This window comes from Girardinichthys multiradiatus, chromosome 2 (genome assembly GCF_021462225.1).
Source record: "Girardinichthys multiradiatus isolate DD_20200921_A chromosome 2, DD_fGirMul_XY1, whole genome shotgun sequence".
Taxonomy (NCBI): domain Eukaryota; kingdom Metazoa; phylum Chordata; class Actinopteri; order Cyprinodontiformes; family Goodeidae; genus Girardinichthys; species Girardinichthys multiradiatus.
The window spans coordinates 16,726,760-16,746,533 of NC_061795.1; the positions used below are offsets into that span (position 1 = coordinate 16,726,760).

At 41.3% G+C, this 19,774-nt stretch overlaps 1 protein-coding gene across 2 annotated transcripts in view; it reads right to left on the minus strand.

Annotated features, from left to right (window-relative positions):
* mon2 (MON2 homolog, regulator of endosome-to-Golgi trafficking) overlaps positions 1 to 19,774 on the minus strand; it is a 53,328-nt gene that overhangs the window by 7,424 nt on the left and 26,130 nt on the right. For both annotated transcript variants that reach the window (XM_047386160.1, XM_047386151.1), the window contains exons 4-25: positions 18,378 to 18,509; positions 15,816 to 15,945; positions 15,457 to 15,554; positions 15,028 to 15,153; positions 14,730 to 14,924; positions 14,199 to 14,323; positions 13,819 to 13,958; positions 13,444 to 13,597; positions 12,945 to 13,130; positions 12,522 to 12,638; positions 10,816 to 10,997; positions 10,335 to 10,447; positions 9,138 to 9,242; positions 8,847 to 8,927; positions 7,661 to 7,734; positions 7,275 to 7,365; positions 7,050 to 7,151; positions 5,161 to 5,271; positions 4,189 to 4,364; positions 3,943 to 4,105; positions 3,445 to 3,738; positions 14 to 212 (exon numbers count right to left, since the gene is read on the minus strand). In XM_047386160.1, the coding sequence (XP_047242116.1) occupies positions 14 to 212; positions 3,445 to 3,738; positions 3,943 to 4,105; positions 4,189 to 4,364; positions 5,161 to 5,271; positions 7,050 to 7,151; positions 7,275 to 7,365; positions 7,661 to 7,734; positions 8,847 to 8,927; positions 9,138 to 9,242; positions 10,335 to 10,447; positions 10,816 to 10,997; positions 12,522 to 12,638; positions 12,945 to 13,130; positions 13,444 to 13,597; positions 13,819 to 13,958; positions 14,199 to 14,323; positions 14,730 to 14,924; positions 15,028 to 15,153; positions 15,457 to 15,554; positions 15,816 to 15,945; positions 18,378 to 18,509 (3,094 nt within the window). The remainder of the gene's footprint in view (positions 1 to 13; positions 213 to 3,444; positions 3,739 to 3,942; positions 4,106 to 4,188; positions 4,365 to 5,160; positions 5,272 to 7,049; positions 7,152 to 7,274; positions 7,366 to 7,660; positions 7,735 to 8,846; positions 8,928 to 9,137; positions 9,243 to 10,334; positions 10,448 to 10,815; positions 10,998 to 12,521; positions 12,639 to 12,944; positions 13,131 to 13,443; positions 13,598 to 13,818; positions 13,959 to 14,198; positions 14,324 to 14,729; positions 14,925 to 15,027; positions 15,154 to 15,456; positions 15,555 to 15,815; positions 15,946 to 18,377; positions 18,510 to 19,774) is intronic.

Below are 19,774 nucleotides of genomic sequence, written 5' to 3' on the forward strand. Positions count from 1 at the left end.
GTCGCAGGCTCACCTAACTGCTGGAGGAGATACCGCCTCGTGTTGAAAATGCGAGCCACCCCAGCTAGCGTCAGCACCCACGTCTCCGCCCACTGCTTCTCAGCGGTGTCGCGAGAGTGGTGGATGAGAATGTTTCCTCCACCAGACTCAATCTTCTCCTTGTCTGCTGTCGTGGACGATGTCCTCACGCAGTCCAACAGCTGGAACAAAACCTGCAATACCCAGAAAAGTTAACAAGAGGGATGTAATAAAAGATCACTGGTTGAGAAAGACAATACACACACACACTGTCTTCCAAAATATCCAAACACAAACTTCAATTTGTTTTACTGAGATTGTACATAGTAGATCAACATAGAGTTGCGCATGATGGAGTAGAGCAAGAAAAGACACGTGGCTTTCAAAATATTTAAAAGTGTGGCCTGCATTTGTGTTTAACGGTCTTTACTCTGATACTCCCAAATAAAACCATTGCAACCAACTGCATTCAGAAGTTAGCCAAATAGTAAGTCGGGTGCACCTGTGTGTAGTTTAATTGAAGTATAAAAATAAATGTTCTTTCAAGGTTTGTTAGAAAGCAGCCTGATGAGGGTCTTGTACACAGAAGGCAGATAAAAGAAAAATCTGTATAGACAAAATCTCACAAATCATGTCCTACATGCGAAACATGAAGGCCTTGATCTTCAAAGATCCCAAAAAGGGGGCGCTACATTGGTTGTTCCAAAAAATAATTGCACGTGCAATAAGTGGACGTGTTGCGTGCGATTTTCAAAGATTGCGTGTGCAACAGATAACAGGTGCAAAAGAGGTGCAGACTGCCCTATTTAAATGATTAAATTAAGTGGCTGGCTGCTACTGCCCCCATTGGAACAAGAGCGAACAAAAGCTGGGTTACTTGATGACATGTAGAGGTTGTTGCGCTGCATCATTATAAATGATCCAGTTGTTGATTTTCTGTTCTGTTCTGTTCCGTTCTGCTTCTGCTTTCCTGGACTGTTACAGTTAATTAACTTTTCTCGTCGCTATTCACAGCAGCAGGTTTGTCATCTCAGCCTCTGCCCGGACGAGATCATTTCCCTCATCTGTTCATTTGCGCAGAGCACTTCTGAGTGCGTGATGGCGCATGCAGAAGGTTGACTTTGAAGTTGTTCTGTGAGCAGATGCTTTATGTTTGGGGTCCGGAGGGACCCACTGAGGCAAAGACTATATTCAGCTTTAACTTTAATAAAAATGTTGGATTACAGGCTACTGCGCAGGAGGGCAGAGCTGTGTCCAGAGTATCGCGCCCTCTCCCATTGGTGTGCACACAGGGAAGCTGGTCTAAGCAGACAGCACCATCGGAGCAGGCACACCTTTTTAACTGTGTTGCTGGATGTAACTCGCAACAAATCGGCCAATCAATATTAATATAAAAGACAAACATGTCTGTCAGTTAATTTATTAGAAGTTTGTCTCCCATGAACTTTTAATAATTTTTGGAGACTCGCCGTGTTCGTTATGTTTTCAGAGTATATGTTTGAAGAGTTTGGAGTTTATCATAAACAGCCACAATATTTAAGCCTAAAAGTTAATTTTAGCAACATAAATATAGTTTGTTGTAGGAGTTGGCTATCTGTATATTATAGCTTTGTTAATTTTAAAACATAACATCACTGTCCTGCAAAGACTTTAATTTGAACATTTATGTACATGAAAATAAATTATTGTCCAATGATTTTACTGAATTAGTTTGTTTTGCCAATATTTTAACAATATACATGTTTGATTGTTTAAATTGTTTTTGGTGACACAAAAATATTTTTCAATGTATAAACCAACCACTGGCATATGCAGACATTTAGAAAACAAACTGATCCAGCTCCAGCTGCTCTGCCATGACACAATGTTACTGTCAATAATTTGTTTTGTTTAGTGGTTATCTTTTTCACCACATGGAATAGGCCGCCTTCAAATGGTGATTTTTCACCTGCTAAAAAGTGATTTTAGCTTCCAGTTTGCAATGAAGGATTTAATCTGCCTTACAATGACTTTATTTAATTCCTGTTTATTATATTATCAACATCACAGCAGTGGGTCCTTTAGATGATGTGCAATTACAGTTATACTGGCTGTGCGCTTCGTCAGTTATGTGCGCGCTTCGCCATGATCAGGTTTGTGTTTCAGCAGCAGCAGATCTCACTGATAGCAAGGAGCGCCGAAATGATCCAAACACAAGAAGAAAGGGTTGCAAGGAGTTTTATCGTAGAAGATATATCATGGCTTCTGTTTGTGATTGGCTCCAAATCAAACCTTAGATAATGCTACATAGAATCCTCTATTCTCATCTATTTTTATTTTTGACAACTCAAATCTGTTGACACGTGTACAGAAGATTCTCTCTCTGTCGGTCCTTCAAACTATGCCTACAGCTGTCTAAAGTGACAGCAGACATCTTTGCATCCCAGTTAATATCGGCATTTCAAACATGCTAAATCTAGATGCAAAAACAGCACCACAATCCGTCTCCGGTTTGATAAATCACGTTGCGGGTGGTAAAGGATTATATTTGCATATACCCCTTCCCATATATTTGCACATTTCTGTCATTATCATATGTTCTGCATATTCAAGAAGGCAAATACGCTACAAACTTTGCACCTACTGTTCTGCTAATTTTACACACAATCGAATCAGCACCTGGGTTGTAAACAGGTTGCCGTGTGGTTTCTGTACACGTTATGAAGTTGTGGAAAACTAACATCCCAACCCCAAGGTGAAACATTGTGGTGACGTCATCATTCTGTGGGCATGCTTTACTACAGCAAGGACAGGAAAACTGGTCAGTTAGGAGGATGACGGAGGTGTCGAACTCCAGTCCTCGACGGCTGGTGTCCTGTAACCTTTACTTGCATCTTCAATTCCAACACACCTGAATCAAATGATAAGGTGATCAGCAGGTGTGCTGGAGCAGCGACACATCGATAAGATGCAGGACACTGGTCCTTAGGCACTGCAGTTTAAGACTGTGAAAGACTTGACACTGGGGCATGTGGTAAATATACAGGTGATGGTTTAAGTCAAAGTATATCCATGAGTTATCCATGAGAGGTCCAGTCAAAGTCCTGACCTAAATCCAGTCAAGAATTTGTGGCAAGACTGGAAATATGTCTTCCCAGATAATTTCTGCCCAATCTCACTGAGCTTGAACTATTATGAAAGGAAGGATGGGCGAGTCTTTTACTTAACTTCAAAATGATCCATGCCTGTGGGTCGGTCTATCATGTAAAATCCAATTAAAGTACAATAAAGCTTGTTGTTGTGACGTGACTACATGTAAACAAGTTCAATGAATACTTTTGCAGGGCACCATGTTCTGGATTTTACAGCAATACTTTTCAAAGCAGCAAATGTGGATGGCCTGAAGCGGTGAAATTCAAACGATCAAAACAAAACCTAGCATGCTACCTTCCAGACCACGATATGCCACGTTGGCTGCTGCAGCAGGGTCCCGTGTGCAGCGATGGTGGAGAACAGCGTCTGCCCTGCACTTTTGCGCACAGCAGGCCGCGGGTCGACGCACAGCTCGCCCAGCTTGGCGTACAGGCACAGCCAGAGGCAGTCGAAGGGAGGGGCGGGGTGGAATGGTCTGTTCAGGGTTTCTCCTTTCTCCTGAGCCTGCTTCTGTAGAGCTTCCTCCTCTCTCTCCAGCTCCTGGGTGATGGCCTCGCCTCTTTGGAAGAAGTAGTCGGAAATGTTCCACTGTGGGTGAAAATGAAGTAGGAAAAAAGCTAGTAGGGGTAAAAACTGGAAAGGAATGCATGTAAGGAACTTCAGGTGGTTGATCTCCTTTTTCATGTTCTCTTGACAGCTCATGACCCCCTCTGATACAAAATCTATAATCCATGATAAGCTGAAGTGGATCATTCACTGCCTGTGAGTGCAGGAAATGATGAGGAAGCTCACCAGCAGGCCGATGGAGGTAAGGCTAATGTTGAGCTCCTGGTTCTGAAGGCCAAAGCTGCCAGCTACATCCACCACAATCTGAAGGCAGGTGCAAGGCATCGTGGGGAGGAAGTCAGTCACCACCAACTGTAGGCACTGGAAGGCTGTTCGGATCAATGATTCCCTGAAAAAGAACAGGAATCAAAAGTTTGTTTGTGTACAACATCAGCAAACAATATCAAAAATGATTCTAATATGACCTCTTACCCTTGATCATTGCGAATGGCTCCAATAACGCCCAGCACGAGGGGCCAGCTGGGCCCCAGGCCGTCGCCCTGGCTCTGCAGGATCTGCAGGACACACTCCAGCTGTTTCTGCCGAATGTCGGCATGCAACACGTTGGACAACTCCTTCAGGGGGTTCAGCAGCAGCAGCTGCAGCCGCTTGGGGATGAGGAGGGGAAGCACATGACTGGTTTATTCTGAGAAATACTCCAAAACTGCTTTAGTTTTGTATATTCTGCAATTTAAGTCACAGAATTCAAGTTACTGCAAATTCATATGAAAAACTCATCTTCACAATATTTGTTACATGCAGAGGGGCAGGAGGGCATTAGACCAGGGCAAGAAAAGGGGATAACATGGGCACATACAAGTAACATACAGGATGGCCTTGTCAGACAGATTCATTTTATATACAACACTTCATAATTATTGGATTCACTGGTAAAGACGTGTAAAAGGGTTTTTGTGATCTACACGTCTTCTTTATGCCTCGCAATTATCTGGATGCTCCCGGCTCAGAACGGAGGCTTCCACCAACACTACCTTTGGTTTTTCAAAGGGGCGTGGCTTACAAATAGATAAGTTTCCGTTTTACAGATCTAATTTTTATTTTTGCAGCTCTGTTAACCTGCCCTGCTTCAGATGTGCTCTGTGGTATCACCTGTATCTGTCTCAGTAAGGGAGAGGTCACAAAGTGTGACTGCGGAGAACGACGGTGACATTTCTTATCTCATGTGCAGCAACTGGCAGACACATACCTGTCATGGTTACTATGTGACGGGAGATTTTCTAAATGTCAGCATCACAAACAGCCATTTTGAGGGACAAAAGCAGAAAATACAACTTGTTTTCCATTAAAAATGTGCAGTTGTGCAGCTTTGGAAATGGGGTGGTTTTGTTTCTCCACATTTTTTAGTATAAAAAGAGCGGCTTTTGAGTGTCTGAACAGACCTACCTGATTTTGTGCCAGTGGAGGGTCATGTTTATAGGTAAGCCCAGCTTTGATTAGTGCCGTCAGTGCCTCGGCTCCCCACTCTCTCATCCTGGAGTTTGGGTGCTGGCAGACCTACAAAAGACATGAAAACACCAGGCGCATGAGTAAAAAGACAACCTGTGACTGCAGATTATCTTGTTACAGACAGGCCAACATTGGGAGTATGGATACACATGGAGAGGCCTGGATAAGCAGAAGAGAAACATACATTGGTGATTTTAACCTTTGTAATTGGAAAAATGAACACAATGCTTTTAATGAGTTTAAATTCAGAATCCAGATGATCCATGTGTATCATTTTGTGTCCACATAAAGCATAAAACAGTTGGTTTGATAAATAAAACATAAAACATCTGAATCACATTCTGCATTTGGAAAACAACACGGTAACATGGTCAAAGTAGGAACTTTAACATAGTTTCTTAAAACTATGAAAGCACTGAATTTGAATAAGCGCGCAGGGAAAGATTTCACGGAGGAAGACTTTGAAGGTGCAGCTTTAGATTCGTGTTGTGTGATAAATCAGAGGTTAACAGAGCAAACACACTGTGGACACATTCTGCCATTCAGCGCTGACTCAGATCTAACATGTTTATGTCAGACAGACAGAGAGAGAGACATTGGCATGAGGAGAAAACAGATGAGAAAAAGAGGGTTTTTAGATTCTGAGCTTACCTTCTGCAAAACAAACACGTGTGCAAAAGAGAGGGGAGATAAGGAAAATGTAAAGAAACCCTTCAAACACTGATACAGATGTCCAAATGTAGAAATTTCTCATAAAAATGTTCAATATGGATACGTCTCATACAGTACCTGCCACAGCGTCAGACTAATTATTCACACCTCCTGAACTTTTGTATCTTTTGTCATCGTACTACCATAAACTTTAATGCAGTTTATTGGGACTTTATGTGACAGATCAACACACATTGTACTCATCCAGCCCGAGTCAATGCAATACTCCCTGAGAACAACCTACTCCCTCAGCTAAAGTTACCAGTCTTCTCGGGTGGGTCTATCGGCTGCATTTGCATTCAGCCTCCTGAGTCATACTTTAAAAAATCTGCTTTCGCTGCAGCTCCAAATCTTATGTGATCTACAAAACAGCTCAGACTCAGTCAGAATGGATGCAGACTGTTTTTTTAAGTCTTACCAAAGATTTTCATCTGGATTTAGGTCTGGACTTTGACTGGGCCATTTTGACACATAAATGAGCTTTGATCTAAACCTTTTCGTTGTATTTCCGACTCTACCAGCTGCTTTCTTGCTGGATGGTGAACCTTCCTGCCTTGTCTCAAGTGAAAAAAAAAAGTGAAAAAAAAAAGGTTTAAATTGAATGATTACCGATATGAAAATGTGGGCCGATATTGTATTCGATATTAATTAGTTCACATTGCTCTTATGGCCAATAACAAATATTTGCAGATATTATATATACTGTATACCCCTACCATTTCAACAGTGTGAAAAAAAAAAAGATGGAAATAAATATTATTTTTTTAATATCGGCCCAGTTTTACTTATCGGACCGATACGGATACATTAAGAAATGACCAACATCAGCCGATACCGATGTTGATGCTGATATATCGTGCGGACACTACACCTCATTTAAAATAAACAGTAACTCAGCTTTCTGCTCCTGCTGAAGCATCAGGTTTTTCTATCCATTTGTACAATTATTCCATAAAATAATTGCATTTTATCTGGCACATTTATTGGGCAAAAAAACATTTCAGCACAATACATCTATCGGATTTATTTTTTTTATATTTGTAAGAACTGCTTCCTACCATATCTCGACTTATATTGACTCTCAGCAGCAAGTGGGTTGTATCTGTAAAGGTTACCTCTAACAGGTGTCCTGTCAGGGGTCTCCACAGGATCTCAATGCGGTCCATGTTGACGAGGCCAGTTTCCAACAACTTTGCAACAGCGAACAGAGATGGTTCCTGAACAATGACCAGAAAACAAGATGTCATAAATCATAGACATAACCTGTACTTAGATGCAAGTTACTGCATTTTTAACCAATGCAAATCCAAGAAGAGAGAATACTGGTGAACATTTGTTACCTTGTTATTTCCATAAGCCATTTCCATGGCCTCCAAGGAGAGGGAACAAAGTGCATTGATCAAGTGATGCAAAGACACGTCATCCAGGTACCTAAAATCACACAAATGATAGAAATATTAGCATTACTTTACATTATGACATCGGCCACAGTTCCTAATAGAAAAAAACCTGCAATGAAGAGAAAATTAAGGGGACACCCCATATCTGATACAGGATGAGTGTGATCTTCTGAGCCTCTAGAGGCAATGAGGATTAAGAATAAAAGGAAAACTGTAACTAATGAAGAACAGGCTAAACAGCTAAAAAAAAAACACAATCAACACATCATAATATTAAGTTTGATTAAGTTAGCCTTGAACTTTCTATAAAAAAAAAAAATTCTTACTGGGAGCTTTCGAACAGTCTGGACAGGATGTTGGAGATGACGGGCAGATCTGTCATGACTGCTGTGGTCAGCACCTGTTTAGATTCATTCAGTTAGCACCTCATCGTTCACCAAAAAACTAGCAGAAAAGGTTACAACACATGCAAAGACGACCTCCATGGCCGGAACCAGAATAGTTTTCTAGGATCTATAGAGGCGTGTGTCCAGTATAAATGTTTTTCCACCAAAAGAACTCTCATTCTTGAACCGGTTCGTTCACGTGCCTTCGAATTTTGGTGCTAAACAAAGCACCATTTCCATCACTTCTGCAAAGCAAGCATAAGTCATCAACAGAGCAGCTGCAGCACGTCTGCTTAATTCAAACTTAAAATCAATGAATGACCAACAATCACATACATGAATAAAATGAGCTAATTTAGTGGAAAAAAAATCATAATTAAATACATAAAGTTTAAGGACTTTGGAGGATAGTAACATTGTCATCAAAGCAATTTTGGGGGATTTGTTGTGGATTCCATAACAGATTTTACTTCTTCTGACCCTAAAATGATTTTAACCCTGTTTCTGAGTGTAGCCTCTGTGAAATAATCGCAAGTAATGGCTGTAGAACATCAGATAGTAATCTCAACCGTAGTTTGCTCTCCACTGTGCTCACCTAACAAGAGTGAAAGAGATTTCTACATCAACATCTTTAAAACTGGTTACAGTTACATTTACAGTATAATCACTGTGACACAATCATAAATTCAAGCTTATTTGTTGGAAATCCAGCCTTTACCTCCCGTTCTTGTCTTTTCTCTTGAACACTCTGTCACTGAACAGGATGTCCTGATTGGCCCAATTCCTTTAAAACCATGACAGCAACATATTTCCGCAGTTTCAGATGACGCACCGAGACTTTAAACTGTAACTGCTATGAATCAATCTGAGACTAATGCTGTATTGGTCTGATTACCAAATTTAAACGCATTGCAAACAAGAGCAAATATTCCCGCCATGCAGTAGGAGGATGCTGTCAGAATCAATGAACAAAATGTACATAACAGCAAAGTTTTGTACACCACAGTGGAAGCACAACCATCTGTCGCCCAGGAAAAAGTAGGAGGAAACTAGAAAATAATTTCCTTGGAAAAATGTTTCAGACCACAGAACCGCAATGCTCCTCTAGGGGGGAAAAAACCCTCACCGTACTAGGTCCCTCCACTGCTCGTCCAGGTTTCAGGGCACCACCCACCGCTGGTTTTAGTCCCAGGATCCAAACTAAATGCTGGAAGAGAAAAAAAAAGACTGGACTTTGACCTGACAACATTGATCTGACACAAAGTATAACAAAACAGATTCATAGACTAAAACAGAGTGGTATGTAAGCTGTACAAACGTACAGACAAAAGTACTTAAAGCCCTAATCGAATTACACAGCGTGCTTATTTTTGTTTGTACTTCAAAATAAATGAGTGGTACAAGGCATCTGTAATACCTGGAGTGTAACCAGTACCAGCTGCCAGGACATCCCCAGGACAGCCCCGTGGCAGTGGGCTAGGTTCAGCAGTGTTCTCATGCACTGGATATTTTTGGCAGTCAGCTAAAAAAAAAGAAAGAAAACAAAGATAATTACATTATTTTGAGCTTTGTGTGGAGAGAGCTCCCTCTCTGCAGCGTCATGTATGTGTGTGTCTGTACCTTTAAATAAGCCAAGATTGGCTTCAGACAATGGCTGGCTGGCTCTGTCTGGACAAGAGACCAACCAGGGTCTGCCAGAAAATAAAAAAACTAAGATAATTTTTTTCCTTAAGCTGATCTATTCTATTTTGATGTTTTCTGTGAGGCACTAGTAGCCTTTATTTTCTCATTTTTTGACAGTGAGCCGACAAGAAAGGCGGAGGGTGGAAGACATGTAGCAAAAACGTGCCGATACTTGAACTCGTGACGACCTGTGTTGAGGACTAAGGCCTCCGAACATGGGTTTCGTGTTTTGTGTAGTTTTACTTTATCCCAATTTAATCATTTTACCAGTGAAGAGATTTCAAGTGATTAAAAGAATCAAATTCATCAAGAAAAAAAAAAAATCCTACACAAAACAGTTAAATACTATTTATCTTAAAAAGTTGCAGTCTCTATTATTACATTTTATGTGAAATAGAAATAACAGTTTAGTAAAAAAAAAAAAACACACATAACATAAAATTGCTTGATCAGAAGAAAAAGAATAATTGTTTAATCGCTAAATCAGTCGACTGATTAATGATAGAAACATTATCAGCAGTGGCAGCCGTATGTATGTCTGAACAGAAATGGTTCAACTATGTCAACAAATTGCAGGTATTTCCTTTTTCTTTTTGGGATGTCTTACATGGGGTTTGTAAACTCTGCTTCAAGTTACTTTGTGTTAGACATTGTAGACAAATGATTCTACCCTTTTTGAACCTTTCTTGAATTAGATCAGACTGCAGAATCCAGGACTTGAGCTGCTTGCTCATTAGTTTTGGAGAGATGCTATCCATTCTTGGAAACAGTAACAGCTGGTCTTTTTCTTTTGGGAAATTTGGTGCCCTTTCTGTTTGAGCACAGGTGGCAAACCTTTTCATTGATTAAGAAATGTTAACAAGCTTTGCCTGTGGAGAGCTTCGGCATATATTTGAAATATGAAATGTCAAACTTAAGAGCACGTCCTTACCACCACAGTGCCCTGTGGTTGAGCGGTGAGTGGCTGCCCAACAGCCACCACCTGCTGATGAGACTCACTCGAGGGGCTGATGATCTGCACGCTCTGGCCCTGGATAGAGTAAGCTGTGGAGAATACAAGCACATAGACAGCAGTTAAGTCTTTGTTGGTGCTGCGTAAAATAGACAAGCAGGCTTTGCAAGAAGCTGATGACATGCAAACAGAGAAAAGCTTCCTAAAGAAACTCCAATGTTCATTTGGAAAGCACTGGAAATCCAAGCTTAATTCACAAAATTGTATACAAATAGCAAAACTGTGAATAGCTGGCTTGAGATCATCTTTTCTATGTCACTCTGCGTCAAGGTTTGCAATTTTTACAGCAATAATTTCTCATTTTTAGCTGCTATTTCCACTTGTACAAATAATGATGTACAACAGAAAAGATCTGGCATCCCTCCCGACATGTACTTAATAGAAAACCACAAAGCCGTACCTTTACTAGAGAGGTTGGAGCTGTTGCTACTCAGAACAGTTAGAGCATAATGTGGCGGCAGAGAGGCCTTGCAGATGGCCGTGATGAAAGCGTCACGAGGCGTCACCAGGCCGACACGACCGCACAGTGACGCCATGGTCATTTCTGCTTTCAGGATGTTTTCTGTCGCGGCCTCGTCCGTGCTGGAAGTTTAGCACAGGGGAGCAGAGGAAAAAATAAAAACAAGTGTGAAGAATGGACATTTGCTATACTTGTTATTTATGGAAGAGTAATTAGAGCAAAGCAGTTTAGCTGCTTTGTTGAGAATTCATTAAATAACACTGATGTCAGATTTGCAATGTAATACTAAGGTAATAACAAGGTAATAAAGTCGAACTTTTCCACATTTTGTATTACAACCACTAACTTCAGTTCCTTTTATTGTTAATGTTTTGTGAAAGTAGTGCATAATTGTGAAGTATATAAGGATTTCAACATTATTTACAAAGCAAATCTGCTTGGCCTGCATTTCTTTTCAGCCCCCTGGAGTGAAAACTTTGTACAACCTTTTGAAGGTTGAAGGCTTTTTATCTCTACTGGTTTTCACCTATGCAGACAAAACCTTCTGCCCACTCTTTTTGCGGAGTAGATTCAGCTCAATTAGACTGGATAGAGCATGTTTGTCGCAGCTTTAGCTGGACACATTACACATGAATATAGTTTGGTCTAAAACGTTCTAGTGCAACTTTGGGTCTACATTTCTGTCCATCTTCCCACCAACTCTGACCAGTTTCCCCGTCCCTGCTGTAGAAAGGCCACCCTCATGATGCTGCTGCCACCATGTTTTACAGCAGGCATGATGTGTTCAGGGTCATGTGGAGTGTTATTTAGCTAAACATGGAACATTGTGTATAGGTCAAAAGGTTCCATTTTGGTTGAATCTGACCAGGGAACCTTCTTCCACATATTTGCCGTTTCCCCGTCTTGGCTTGTAACTAACAGCAAACAGGACTTCTTGTAGCTTTTCCTTGCTACTCTTTCATAGAGGTCAACACTGTGCAGTGCATGACTAATAGTTGTCCTGTTCAACAGATTCTCCCACTTGGGATCTGCACCACTGCAGCTCCTCCAGAGTTAACATGGTGGGCGGCCCTTTCATGGTAGGTTTGCAGCTAGGCCACAATTAATTTTCAGACGACGGATTGAAGGGTCCTCTGTGAGAGGTTCCACTTCAGACATTGTTCTGTAATCCAGCCCTGCTTTAAACTTCTCCAGAACTTTCTCCCTGACCTGTCTGCTGTGTTCCTTGGTCTTCCTGACGCTGCTGGATCATTTATTCTCACTGAGATCTCAGGCCTTCGCAGAACAGCTGGGTTTTATGGGTATCACAGTAAAGAATGTGGAAAACAAATGTAGGCCACACTTTTTAGATTTTTATTTGTAATATGTTTTTATAACGACGCCTCCGTTACTTTTCTCTTTAAAATTGTGGGCGACTTTGTGTCGATCAATTACATAAAATGCATTGATGTTTGTGGTCGTAATGTGACAAAACGTTTGCAAGGCAGCATGAAACATGCCCATTATAGCAAAAATGTCACTTACTATTTAGACCTGTTGCACACAGTCATGTAATATAAAGACATTTTCTGGGTACTTAGTGTGTGGGGATTATTTCCTGCTTAAATAACTAACAATACAAATGTTTTTTGGTTTTTTTTTTTTACCTGGCATCTAGCAGCAGAGAGAGGGCAGCCAGGAGACCACACCAGCAGGCGTTGACCATCTCCTCCCAAACCAAGTGGGACCCTGAGAAGCAAAGCTGCTTTTTAGACTTTTTATTGCTTTGGAAAATTTAAATATATCTATATTTTTGTATCAAATAATAACTGTCAAAGTCATACAAGTATATTACTGAACATCTTAAGGCATAGAAAAAAACAAAAAAAAAGAAAACCCAGAGAGCAAAGTGTACCAGTCAAATTCCTTGTTTGTATGTGCGAACTTGGCAATAAAGTTGATTCTGATTGTAGAAGTGCTGCCGACTTCAATCTTTAGTAATACCAGCCTTCCCCAGGCACATCCAAAGAAATTCGTTTGTTAAATGTTTTCAGACTAAAACTCTAGTCTGAAAACCACTCCCACCTGGCTCTGGTTTCCATTCTTGGTCAGGGTGAGTCTCTCTGAATTCTGCAGCTGCCTCCTCCTCCATGGTCAGCTCTCTTTCAATCATGGAGGTGATGCCCCTCACCAGGTCCAGTAAGGCGCTGAAGGCCACCGACATGGCGTAGCCCTCTGGGATGGACGGAGGTTCAACCTTGTCCAGCATCTCTAAGCTGGGAAAAAAAAATATCGAGACCAAATCAAATGTGAACATTCAGTTTTACTCCAAAATAAAGCAGATATTTCATCATTTTGATTTCTCAATAGCAAAGCAAAAGATATCTTGTAAAAAGATTGGTACAAAATCTTCAAATAAAAAATCCTTTACTGCTTTCTGATCCGTTGTGATTTATTAGCAACTAGAAGAGTAGTGGAGCTTACTACTATTATTCCTGATAATAATAACATTTTAATATCTGTGCCGCACAGTGCTATAGTTTTAAAACAGAATGAACATTTGGGGACACGTAAAAGAAAGCCACTTACTAGGTAGCCTTGGCGCTGCCCTGGACGCTAACAGTCATGAGGGGGATCCAGGTACCCCGGTATTCAAATGCAGCCTGTGTGGTCAAGGTGCCGCTGCCCCCTCCTGTGCCCGGACCGCCCTGAGCTGTGCCCTGAGCCCCTGAACCTGAGGCCCCTAGAGAGGAAGCGAGGAGAACATAAACAAACATAAGAAAATCAATTTTATTTAAAGCAGTTTACGGTTTCAGAAAGACGATGAACCTACATTTATTTTATAAGCTCAACTTTCAGAGGCCTTTGAACACATCAACCTTTACATGTATTTTCTACAGATTTACAGAGACTGATTTTCCTTTACTATTCAGTACCAACTGAACCATGAAGATGATGACTAACCAGCAGGTGCACTGACAGCAGCAGTGCTGCCGCCGTTCGGGACAATAAAGAGTGACTGAATGAAGGATCCCAGAGCGTTAACAATGTCTCTGAACACCTTTGTGGAGTGCTGCTTCATATCGTAAGACTGACAGAAAGAACTGGAAAAGGAAAAAAAACAACAACATTTTGTTAAAAACATAGAAAACAAGAAACCAGCCAAATGGATACTGGTCTCAAGTCTCAAGAAACTGAGCTCAAACTGGCAGCCTGGTTCAGTTGCATTGCTACTGCCAGTTAAAGAAAATATAATTGCAATAGTGTCAGAAAAACATTGTCCTCCGATAGGAAACGCAAGGAACAGGTTGCACCTAAATGACAAAAGTTCTGTGAACGTTTACCATAATAAATGTGGCTGCACACACAGCCTATGGACCGACTCTACAGCAACTGCTCTGAGCCACTGAGGTTTTTCCCCATCCAGAAACTTCACCAGCAGAGACAAGAAGATCTCACATTCAGTCACCTGTTAAACAAAAAGCAACATTTTACATGTCACCGGTGGCTTTATAGGAACTAAAACCGCAAAATAAAAACTTGAATTCATCTAAGATCATCAAGGTTCACTTTGAGCAACAAGGACATATGCTTCTGGTCAGAAGTTTACATTGAATCATCTGTATGAACGGGGAACTGTTCTTTTTGGAGTTGGACAGAAAATACAACCTACAAACTGAATGAACAAAGTGTTTGGATCAATGTGGATTCATGAAAACATGGAGACCCTATTAATCTGGTCCAAATTTAGACCTTTATAACAACTCAGATGAGATTCATTAAGTGCATAAGTACTGGGTTTACAAAAATCCTTTTTACATAAATAATCCATCAGGCAGCAGTTTTGGTAAACTAACTGGAGACTGAGCCCTTACCAGTAAGCTGTAGAAGTGTTTAATGAGGACTGAAACCACTCGCAGTAACCTCATGCAAATTGGGAAGTAGGGTTTCTCCACAGGTGCTGGTGGTGCGGTGGTGCTGGTGCCTTGCCTGAACTTTATGTTGGGTGAGAAGAGCTTGATGACGAGGGGACAAACCCGTTCTTTCAGCAGGAAGCTGAACTCCTGGTGCTGGGAGACAAACAAAGAGAAGATATTGAACAAAATGAAGCAGCACCAGGACAAACAAGCACAAAAATTACCATCTGTTTCACAAACTCAGGAGTGTGTGTACCTGTAAGAATACGCCTGGGAAATCATTTAGAACCGACTCCAGCAGCTCCAGGCCAAAGGTGCGGGTCATTTCTGTCATGCCCACTAGCCAGTAGGGGGCATCAGCATTCACCAGCTGGCACAGGTCCTGTGGGCAGAAGCATCCAGTACAATGGAGAGTTGTATCCAGTTTGGAGAAACAGTGCACTGACTAAGCTCCGCTGGGAGAATAAAGATCCTCACACAGAAGGGCAGAGTGGGTGAACAACAAGAGACAGGGGGGCTAAAAGACAAGGGGCTATTGAAGAACTTCTTTCAACAGTTAGAGTTTTAAAAGCCACATAACTAGGATGATAAAACTACACATTCTGACTTCTTGCTTCAGATTAGAAATAACCTCAGAAACTAATCAAGAAATGTGTAGTGGGCTACTGCCCCCTGGTGGACTAACCTGAAAGAGCATGTATGCATCCTTGGCGCTGGGTCTCAGGGTACTAACAGATCGCCGGTTAGTGTTTCCTTGGACAGGAGGAGGCTGCTCTACAATGCCTTTAAGTCCAGATACAAGTTTATATTGTTCAAGCAACAAAATGACAAAACAGCAACAAATAAAAGGCAGGTTTCTAGCAACATATTTTGCACTAGTATGTCCTACTATAGTCTATTAGACCAGACACTAGTTCAACTTTAAAATTCCCTGCACATCTCTTTAAACAGCAATAATATTGGCATATACCAACAATAAATCTGAAACTCCATCTTTGTATAGACTCCTTCTCTGTTCCGAACTGCATGTTTTATTATCCAGACCTTTAAATCGCTCATCTTCAGCAACCATCCTCTCAAAGACGACAGTGACGACTTGTCTGACGGTGGCGGCTGCTGTGTTGTTGGTGATGTTGTCCTTGGTGAAGTGGAGGCGAAAGCACAACACAATGGCCTGTGCAACAAGAATACAGAAAACTCCTAAAACACATGTGTCTGCTATGCATTAATCCACACATATGCTGGCGGCAACATTTATTGGTACTCCTGATAAATGAAAAAGTGTCAAAAGCCTAAAATATATGAATTTTTTATTGCAGCAGCATAATCACACGCTGACAAATTTACAGGGTATCTGCTGGTTTCAGCAAGACAGATTTCAGACTCTTTAGACTTTTTTAATGATCCTTTGAATAAAATATAAGACCCAAAACAAAACTGTAAATACGTGGAAAGGGATGGGAGATCCTCCTGTATTACAATGAAGTTTAGTTTTTATCTGTTTATTGAACATAAAGTGAAAAAAGTGCTCTCTGGTCACCATTTGTGAGTCAGGGAACATCAAATGAAACATCTCCTGTCCCCTCATTGGAGTTGTAAGACTGGTGCTTGACGACGGTGTTTAAAATCCACAAAACCTCCGACTTTGAGTCGAAACACATGCTGGTCTTAGATCAATGCTATTAGTAGCTGCGGCGACCGTTTTCTGAGGAGCTTTAGCCACGCCAGGGGAGCAAAACAGTGACATTTCTGGGGTCTCTTTTGCCCCTTTTCCACCGGCTTGATTTGGCCTGGCTCGACTCCACAGACGGCTGTTCACTGATTGGCCATGGGACCAGGAGAAATAAGAAGGTTTTCGCTGAGGTACTGCAGGGAAAACTTAATAAACCTCAAAGGCGTCTACAATAATATTAAGGACCACATTTGCCAGAGCGGGTCAAACCGAAATATAATTTTACAGTTTACAAATCATAAACCATGCCTGAAGCTTTCTGAATTACATGCAGGTGGAGCGCAGTACACCCTCAAACCAGCTGATCGCACATAAAATCAGCTGCTCAGACGCACAAACATATCCCCCCAAAACACACAGAACAATACCAGCCCGAAACAGCGTGTTTGGTTTGGAAACTTATTGACGGTCCTTTAGCAAACCACCGTCTGCAGGAGCAGAGAGCAGCTGCCCGTAATCAGACTGCCTGCATCAAGTCCTTGTCTTCGTTATTGCCAAGGCTCAGAGAAAAAGCTCAAAACTGTAACTTTTTTAGGCAAACCTTGGAGCTTCATCAGTCCAGACAGAGCTGGAGGTGAAGCTTTAGCCCGCCATAGCTCCAGCTGTCAGTGGGTCAGTGGAAACAACTAGTACCGTACAGAGTAGAGTGAAACCGAGTGGAGCAGAGCCGCACCGCCTAAAACGAGCCAGTGGAAAGTGGTAATAGTGGCCCTTCGAAACAGCTCTCTACAGCCTTAACCCCCATAATGCAAAGCTAACAAGGTTTTTGCACAAAATGCACCTAGCCCCGTATGGGTCGGCAACAGAAGTGAGCCAGTGGCTGGTGATAAATTTGCACCCATAATAGATGCAAAAAAAGCTTGCTAGCAAGGGTATATTAGCAGCTAGTAGCCTCAACCGCCTTGAGTCTCAGAACACATGATGTCTGCACGCAGTTTAAATTTCGTTTGACAGAAAAAAAACTACTTAAATAAACTATAAGAATACACCAGATTTAAATAGTCCGGCCACGACAAAAATTTAAGACCTGTGATTAACGTATTTAAGGCCAACTTAGATTTTTTTCCCTGAATTTAATTTGGATCGTTATACCATGTACTCTAACAAGACCTTTGGAAAAGAAACAGTCCCACATCATCACAGTTCCTCCACTATACCCAGCAGTGGGCATGAGATGCTTTTCCTGACATTCGTTTCTTGTTTCAGACCAAACCCACCAGGACTGCTTGTTGCTGAAAAGCCAAATTTGAGCCAAACCTGACCAACGGCCATTTGCTTTAACACTTCCAGTCAAAGTGGCCGTAGCATTTGTAAAACTGCATATGGATATGTTTGTAATGGTGGGACAGAAACGTGTTTCTTTTCTGGCATCACGGCCAAACAACTGGTTGGCGTGTCTAACGGATGTTGCTTGATAACCCCAACACGCTGCTTTTTGTCGTCGTTCTATGGAATGGAACGTATATTTGTGTGTCCAGGTATAACCCAGGGTTTAAAGTAAGACTAAAAATCTCAGTGTGGTATTAAGTTATTACAATAAGAGAAATTTATTTCAAAGATTTTTAGACATCTTTAGCAGGGTTTCTGATAAGTTTGGCCAGCTCTGTACATACATAAATAGATTTAAACGTTTTGCATACATCAGATTTAGAATCTAAATGAGATCAAGTTCTAACAGAAGGCGAAGACACCAAAAATTCAAAACGCAAAATATATTAAATTATTCATCACCATAATTATGACAACTGATAAGTTGGAAGGAAAAAGTGAGACGTCTTTGAGTCAGAAAAGTTTTAAAAGGTAAGAGTAGTGTTAAAGTAGGACATATTAAAAAGCTTGCAGCGTTAAGTTATGGATTGGGTTGGCCTTTTCACCTTTGAAAGTACTTCATCGTGAACAACCGTGTTGGTGGTTAGCAGGACCAGGACCGTCTGTAAGAGTTTCAGCTCCTCCAAACCGTTTTCCATCAGCTGCCACAACATGTTGATAATGTTCCCTGCTGCAGCCTGTTACATGCAAACAAGAAAAACAAGAAAACAGAGCGGACATTAAAGTCTGCTACAAACAGGTACGTGCATCCGGATTGAATTGTACGGTTTATGCCTTAGGGGCTCTGCCATGTCATCGGTCAGAAATCTGAGCAGAGACAATAGTGGGAGCAGCTGTTAGCAGCCTCCTAGGGGTAGCAACAAAACATCAAACACCAGATTTAGCCATCTGTAAAGGCTGATGCTGAGATGAAGTGACAGAAAATGTCCTGAGTTTCAATTAATCCTTCGACATCAAAACCCAAATGCCGAAACCAGTAATTAACAACTTGAAGCTAGATCTGCACCTTACATCATTTTATAAACACCTGTCTCTGTATTTGTAGTGAAAAGCTGCACGTTGTGAAATTTTGCAGCAGACTTGACCTTTTTTCCCAGGCTCAGCTTGCTTTGCCAAATCTGCAGCAAGCACAGAGCTCTCCAGGGGTTTGGATGGCGTGTTGTCGTTCAAACGGTGAAAGCCTTCTTTTCTGAAACATTTTACTCCCTGGATAAAACACGTCTGTAATCTGGAGGCTGATGTTTAGGTCTGACTATGATGGCAGTGCAGTGATGGTGCTGCTTCAGTCTTGTGCCAACAGATGCCTTATTATGTGCTGCCATTAGAAGTTTATTCGGAGCATTTGCTGCCCAATTATAGTTTGTTTTTGTTAAAATATGATATCTGACTGTGGTTCTTCTCCTAAGAATGTCACCATGTTGCCTCTAAAGGTCAGAGTAACAATACATCCTCCCTAGAGTGGCACCTTCAGATGTAGCTTGGCTTCATCCCATGTGGTCCTGAGCACTGAAACGCTCAAACTGAATGTATAAAGTTGGGAGCTTTGGAAAAACAGAAAACAGATGTTTTTGGAGACTATGTGGCATCTATTAGATGTTTCAGTTTGCTCACTGCTACGTTGTTAAAACACCCTCTTCAAGGTAACAGTCCAGAAGTCAAGTAGATGGTAGCTGGAGAGAGAAAGTAGGCAAAGTGCAGGCTTGAAGGACAACAGAGAAAACCCTTGACTTCTGTATGTCACAGCAAAAGGGATACGGTGGGTGTTGTTTCAGGGGGAGACATTACTGTGTGGAACAGATTACTCTACACTATTACTTGACAGTTAACTAATAAATAAACCATTTTAATCAATGGGTTAATTCCCAGAATACAACTTGAAACAGCAGCTTTCAGTTTAACAAATGCTGTGTTTTAACTCGTTTGTTTTGGTATATTTCCCTAC